The 7,707-nt window shown below is 32.4% G+C and overlaps 1 protein-coding gene across 1 annotated transcript in view; it reads left to right on the top strand.

Annotated features, from left to right (window-relative positions):
* Nucleotides 1-2,992: 2,992 nt before the first annotated feature.
* Nucleotides 2,993-7,707, top strand: part of LOC106716300 (nuclear receptor-binding protein homolog) — a 31,321-nt gene continuing 26,606 nt past the window's right edge. The window contains exon 1 of the mRNA XM_045686759.1: nucleotides 2,993-3,446. Within this exon, the coding sequence (XP_045542715.1) occupies nucleotides 3,321-3,446 (126 nt within the window). The 5' untranslated portion in view covers nucleotides 2,993-3,320. The remainder of the gene's footprint in view (nucleotides 3,447-7,707) is intronic.

The raw sequence follows: 7,707 nt of genomic DNA, 5'->3' as shown, positions 1-7,707 counted from the left end.
TTTTGTAAACAAAATTCGTGCTTCGTTATTAAGTAACAATAACAGTTTTCATGAAGTTGACACTATTGGAGGAATGATGTTGTATTTTTATTGTCATGAGTTTTAATAATGTTAGTTGATAGTGTGAAATTGATATTTATATCATTGTATATAAGATATTGTAGATTAGTAATATGACACGTATATTGCAACTTTTATTGTAACTTTTCATAAATTTAGTGTACGTGAGTAATATATAATGTTCTCGAACGGTAGTAGTAATAGGCCGTACAGTGTGTTGATGTTTACACAGTACCAGTATCAACAAATTAAGAAACCGTAATATGGAACATTAATTTCAAGGTTAGCATACTTGTATGATAAACAAATTGGGGAACTAAGGTGAATTTTATAAGTATGCCTGGCATTGTACACTTCTATGATGCGGTGGTAGTATGTGTGATAAGAGTAAGTTGATTGTTGGCAGTTAATTGTATTATTTTGGGAGTGTTGATTTTTATGTTTTAGTAAAGTGTGTCTACATATTACATTTATAAAATGAACAAGCAAGATAACATTATGGACGGTATATGTTATACAAATGTGTTTAAATATTGTACTACGTAGAATATTTTATTTTGTGTCCGTAATGAATGTAGTTGATCTTCGTTTTTAATGACAATGCCCCTTCTGTTTTTCGTAAAAGTATTTACCATTTTAACCCAGCTGTGAGCGTATTTTTCTGCCTTTGCGAATTCTCTGGCGAGAAAATGTACTCTTCTAATTTTTGTTAATCTCTTTTAATCTTTATAACATGTAAACTGGAATGACTTCTCCGACAAAAGGAAGTTGCTTGGAGTTTAGTTCGTCAGTTCTGTTTTTTCTGTACTTTTGACAGACGCTAGCACATCCATTTCAGTCCAAGTATTGGTAAATTCGACAACGACTGTAGACGTTGTGGAGTCAGCTCATTCTTCTCAATTTGAACATCCAAAGTATTAGTTAGGCGCTCAAAAGTTTGTAGGAGATTGGATTTGGATTGTTTACCAGGGACGTTTCTTATTTCAACGGCTGTTTTTAGAGGAAAACGTTCCAAAGTATCTAATCGCTCTTCAAGTAGCGATGTCCGTTTTTCCAGATCGCCTCCTCAGCTAACGTACATAACTTACCTTCAATGTTTTTTAATTGGTCCGTTAGGAAGTCTAGACTTTTATCAAGCTCTTGGTTAGATTGATCGACTTGCGATTTTAAATCTTTCATAAGAGCTTCTACTTGAGTCTCTAATAATTATTACGTAGGTTGAATACTTTTATGAGGAAAATAGATACTTTTATACCGTTTTATAATATTGTATTAAGTTATATTGTTAAATTAAATTAAGATTTTATTATATTGGCTTCAAAATTATAATAAGTAACTTAAGTTAGTAAGTAATTAATTGGCAGAGTTCCTGATGTTTTAGTGTGCCAGGAGGCTACACATTTCGTAGGATGGCCGAATGTAATAATTTTATAAAAGGTAGTTTTAGTTTTCATAGATGGCAGCACTGTTCGACCCCGCCACTCTTTTGTGACAACTTCCGGCGAATGGATTGAGAGTGGTGGGATTGAAACAGCGTTTTGATTATTGAGTCAGGAGCTCGGCAGTCGTTGGATATCCGTCGATGTGATAAGTCGTCTCGTGGAAAGACAGTCGTCTAGTAGAATTGACCGTTAGAAATGTTGAAAATGGAATAAAAGTATTCACTATGCAATGAATTGGAGTTTTTCTTGACATTCGCATTAATATATTAATATGGTTATTCTAAACCAGCTGACCCGATAGAGGTTATTCCGCATTTATAATAAATATTAGTAAGATTTTTGTTGGGTAAACATTATAATATGTTTTTGTCAAAGTTTTTATTCTTAAAAACATTTTCTTCTTAATCCAATTGCATCTTTCCATGTACTAAAAATACATTAAATATATACCATATACCTTTTAGAAGTCGACGTTGTTAGAGTTCCGCCATTTCCTAAAGTCCATGTGCACAATACGAAGAGTTCCGGCTGTCAATATTTGTATTTGTTGTTGAAAATGTTCCCTGTGCACTTTGAAGGAAATAATTTTACGAGAAAACGATTCTATTGTGAGGTCTTTTCACTGAAAGATATATTTAGTTTTTGAGTTATTATTTTACATTAATGGAATGACTAAAGTGAAGTGACAAATAAAAAAATCAAATATAATGATTCCATAATCTCCAACGTCCATACCACGTTTTCAAACACCGATTCTCGATCACTTTGGATGGGTGACACCGGGTGATTTTCACTTTTTTATTTAACTTTGTTTACAGAGAACATTGTGTATGCGCCTTCCCTTTCAAAGAAATTCACCCAAACCAATTGACTAGGCTATTATGAAACCGTTGTGAATCATAACTGGGCAAAGAATGCGATTCCTCTGGTTTCATTCCGAAAGGTAAAAACTTAATTCCACACAAAGTTATTCAAAGTTTATTTATGGAGAAAAACTAGTGTAATACGAACACTATAATAGTAATAATAGTCTTCTTTAAAAATTTGCTGTGCAAGAATTCTTAACGCCATATGTGAATTAAAATATGTTTCTCAGTTACATTTGAAATCATTTTAATCTAATTCCATCATAGTCGGAGTGCGACATCTATTGGTAAAAATGCAAACATTGAAAGAAGAGTTACAATTTTAATTAAGAAACTGCTACATAGATGGCATTAGATTAAAACACGTTTAAAAGTATTCGAAACTCTAAAAAAATAAATTATTGATAGATGGCGCTTACGAAGTTAAGGCAAATAGTAAATTGTCATTATCAAATCCAATTAAATAAAAACATATTTTAAAATCATGTTTTGTTTTTTTGTTTCATTTAAAATTGTTTTTAAGGTTTCAAATAAAATTGACGTGATCGAATAAAATTGTCTATGCTTACAAAAAAAGACAGCAAAAAGTTAACAGAGTCTATGGTTTTATATTTGTGTCGAACCGAAATACGTCGAGAGTTACGACGCCGGCGAACAATTTATTTCAATTATCATGAGTAAGCTCACTAGACAAGCTGTGTGTAATCGCTTTGTGTAGAGGAATATTTGAACTATATAATTTGTCGATAGGAGGTCATAAACGAGTGTCGTGTATCAAATAATGGTTTGGGATGGAACATTAGTGACATCTCGTCTTGCAACCTTGGTTATGGTTACGAGAAAAAGTGTATTTTGAAAATATATCCAAGTGTTTTCTTCTGGAAAACGTTTGTGGGATATTTAATATACTGTGCAGTGGTGGTTTAACGCTGTGTTTCGTTAAATCGGTGTTATGTCGGGAGGAAGAAGTATCGACAAGGAGCGCAAGTCGCCCAGGGAAAGCGGGGAGGACTCCGAGGATGAGAGCGAAATTCTTGAAGAGAGCCCCTGCGGCCGCTGGCTCAAACGCCGTGAAGAGGTGAGTGATACAATTTCAATATAGTTTACAAAGAAAACATTAACCTCTGTGTATTTAGGAAATTTTACATGCCGTCAGCTGATTTCAAGGTTACTTGATTGATCAATTAAGACGCAATAATCATTATCTACAAGTACTTTGATAATGTCTTGAATTGCGCTCATTAAGTTGTGCCACTTGAAATATGTTTTATTTACCTTTGTGAGGGGTTTGTTTAGTAAACAGCATCTCACATTTAATGAAAGAATCTTCAAAAATTTAAACTGTTATGTGAAGGCCACGACACTAGAATAAGCAAACGTATTATATTTTTGATATATTAGGGAGTTATTATTTGAAATTGAGAGTATATAATTTTATCAATTTATATTGTGGAAACTAATTTATGCTTTAATAATATATGAAATGATTACGAAATGTTGAAAGCACACTTGTATTGTAGTAAAGAACCTTTTGAGTCATAGCAAAGGCAATAAGTGACAGACAGTTTGAATTCATAATTACAATGAGCGTTGGGTTATTATTTATATTATCTTCCAAATATCTGAGAATAACAACACATGATATTGACGCCCCATCGAATAATCCTGTACTGCACTCTTACCAGGTTTTTGCTTTTCCGTAGAATTCAGTATCTAATTCAACATCAAATTTCAACAAAAATAGTTCTAAATGTGTTAATTGATCTTACTATACTTTTAATCATATATATCTTTAACAAACTGTAAAATTAAAAGAATATACAGAATATTATTTTGGAATCCTTTAACTTAAAAATAGCTCTTTTACTAGTAAGTTACTTAGGCCATAATATGAATTGTTTTTAATCTCTGTGCGGCAAGGCTAGGGCATGTTTTAATATATTCAGTTTATTTGTCATAGTTTTGTTTTATTCAAAGTTTAAGTTTTTGATATGAGCACTGATTTATTTATTTATTTGTACACCTTAATTATATTTGAACATAGTAAAATTAGTAAATGCATTTATAAATAAACAAATATTAGTAATTAAACTGCAATTAACTAATATTTTTGTAAATAAATATAAAAATATTCCATATAAAGTAATCATTAGTAAATAATTGTTTTTCATGTTTCAGTCAATCAATTTCAATGTTTACTTTATAATGATATTGCTTCTATAATTTTAACAAATTACTTTATTACCTCAAGTCTTTTCACATCTCTAAAATACTCGTTAGCAGCAGTCATCCAACTTTTCTTTTTAAATTTAAGTCCAACTTGTTTATCACATTTATTTATTTATATGGAAGCTACAATGTGACATTTATGAATACAAGATAGTTAACATATAGCTATGTGTGATCAACCTGACAAAATATTCATCAACATACAAACACTACTTAGAAAACAGGGTTTATTTGAAAAAAACTAATTGACTCAAGGCTCTTCGGGATGAAATAGCGCCATCTATTGGCTATTAGAATTTTTAATCTAAACTGTGATGTAAAACTAAAATAAAAAAATATTTAGGAATGCAAAAGAAGTTATGGCAAGCGAGGTTCGTTTTTCATTAAAACAGAATTTTCTTTGGCGCCCACTGTATTTGTTTTGTTGCGATGTTATTTATGAAACTCCGGAAGGAATACGAATCAAATGATACCACAATCGTCCAAATAATTTGAGTTGTTTAGGCTCTAGAGTCTAGAGCCTAAACAACTCTAGAGTCTAGACTATCACAATGGAATTGATATACATATAAACAAACTTACATACCCTTAGAAGTCATTCCTCTTGTGTAGTTGGGTAAAAATACTAGCTAAAAATGTTTGCTAATTGTTGTTGTTGTTCTTAATTAATTTATTTATTATAAATATTGTTAAACTTAACTACATACAATACACAAAAATTATAATTTACTAAAGTTAACTTGTAAGGATAATGGTGGGAAAAATGTCAAAAATGGACCAAGGTCGGTTCATTGGAAAAATATATATATGTACTTGATTTGATTTTTTTTTAATTTATGTATACTTTTTTTTATTAATTTAATTAATTAATTTCATTTCATTTGGTTTGTGTGACCTTGATTGCATTCATTTATTTCACCTAAAATTATACTATTATCTTATCAATTTCAACTATTGCATAATTATTTTATCACTCTATGATTACAATATCATTATGTTCATGTTAATTTACATTTTTGTTTAGTGTTTAATATTTGTACTGAGTTCGTAAAGATTCAGCTGTTTTATAAATTAATTAGCTACAGAGGCGGTGGCGCGGCGGGCTATCGGCTGCGCTTGCGCATAGTTAATTGAACAACGGTTAGCGCGCGACTTTCCCCGCGCAGCTCCGCGGTCGTCGACCGCCGAACCGGCATTTACGCAATCCAATCACTGTCGCTTTCTAGGCCTAGGGTCCCAGTCTGACGGAGCTTGTGGTTGCTGCGGGCTGCTCACAGACCGACCTCCGTGAATTAGAGCAGCTAAAGTTTCATTTCTTCCTCTTGTCTTGTCAATTCCATCATTATTTATTTAAAGATTTTGATAAAGTCTAGAATTAGTATTAGGCCATGTTGGAAGTACTCGAACCGGAATCAAATCGTAACCCTAAACCATAGATAATGAATGGATGGACGTTTGTTAGAATGTATCTCTGTAACTGCTCAACGAATCTTGATGAAATTTGGCACAAATGTAATATAGTCTGGAAGAACACCTAGGCTAACTTATTACGTTTTTTCTAATGGCGCGCGGACGTAGTCGCCGGAGACAGCTAGCGACTCATAAATTCAAAAATAATTCTGACTAAATGATGTTGAAACTGAATGATGACTGTTAATAATTTTGATTTGTCCTAGAGTTTTAACCTTATAATTTTTACAATAATTACTTTCTTTAAATAAAGCAATTTTTTGTAAAAGTTTGCGTGTGTATATTCTTTGGGAGAATGTACTTTATGTAACGTCAAAATAAATAAACGCTGCACTCATCTTAGTAAGCAAACATCCACTATATGCAATAGTTTTTTTTTTTTATTAATAAACCTGTCATTATAAATCAAGATTAGACTATTTTTATATTTCCACAAGTTGTTTCAATATTGATTATATTTTAACGAGAACCGTAAGCTCCACTCCCACGGCCCACGGTTTTTATGAAACTTCTCATGAAAAAATGTTTGTATTTTTATTGTGTTCCAGGGATTGTGTATAATGGTGTTTGTTGTGTTCTCTGAACAAGTATTGTATGCTGCCAGCTTGATGCGTCGTTCCGTACCTGCCTATTAACTTTCGCGTGTGACAGCCCTGTATTGTCATCTCGCACGTGGTCAGACCCACTTTTATTCGGATATATTCGTTTAATTCAAGGTCATATTTATTAAAAAAATAATTTATAGAATTGTAGAGTTAACAGTAAACAGCAGAAGTTCTGTTTCCTACAGTTTCCTCAAGAAGTGCACGAATGATGTCCACAATGTTGCTCCCGGGTCGTGAGAACCGCACGACCTTTGCGTGCTGTTTTAAATGTTTATTTAAATATATATCACACCGCTAGCACTGCACCACAGCGTGCGAATTCACCATTGCACTATTTTAATTAAATTCTAATGAACTGCCCCCTTACTCTACACCATTTAAGTTTATATTAACTTGGCATTTAATAGAAATTTTGCCAAATTGGTATACAAACTTAGTTAAATAATTAACATTGTAACCCTGGAGTTATGTTGCTTATTATTGTTGCGGAAATCGAAACTTATTTTATTACATCTTCATAAATAAGTTCCCGATCCGCATAACGAAGTCGCGAGTAATAGAGTATTTCCCAAGTGATACGACATAGACCTTAAGGAAATATATTCACAGTTGATTGACTATAACAATAATTAGTGCGTCTTTCATATTCATTCAAAAGTTTCTGAATGGAATGTTCATTGGCTCGGACATTACACACATTTGGCAATACAAAATGTGAATGTACCTCGCTTTATGTATTTTTATTGAGCGTGCAATTAAAACGGCCAGTAAAGTCGGAGAAAGTAATTACACGTAATAAGCCTTTAAGAGGTGTTTTATTGCAACCTGTGATCTCTGTCACCTGGCGCTGTGTCACTTGTCGCTTATTGCTTTGCTATTAAAGTACTTCCGCCACACTTGTGTTTAAGTTACTCAAGCATTCGTCTCAGACTCTGAGTTGTAAGTTAGGTTTATTATAGGTATTCTCATAAATCTATATATATAAAGAAAGTCGGGTTAGTTACACTATTTATAACTCAAGAACGGCTGAATCGA

The sequence above is a fragment of the Papilio machaon genome, chromosome 4, assembly GCF_912999745.1.
Source record: "Papilio machaon chromosome 4, ilPapMach1.1, whole genome shotgun sequence".
NCBI lineage: Eukaryota > Metazoa > Arthropoda > Insecta > Lepidoptera > Papilionidae > Papilio > Papilio machaon.
Note: the sequence above shows the minus strand (reverse complement) of the source record. Positions and strands in the feature narration are given on the sequence as shown.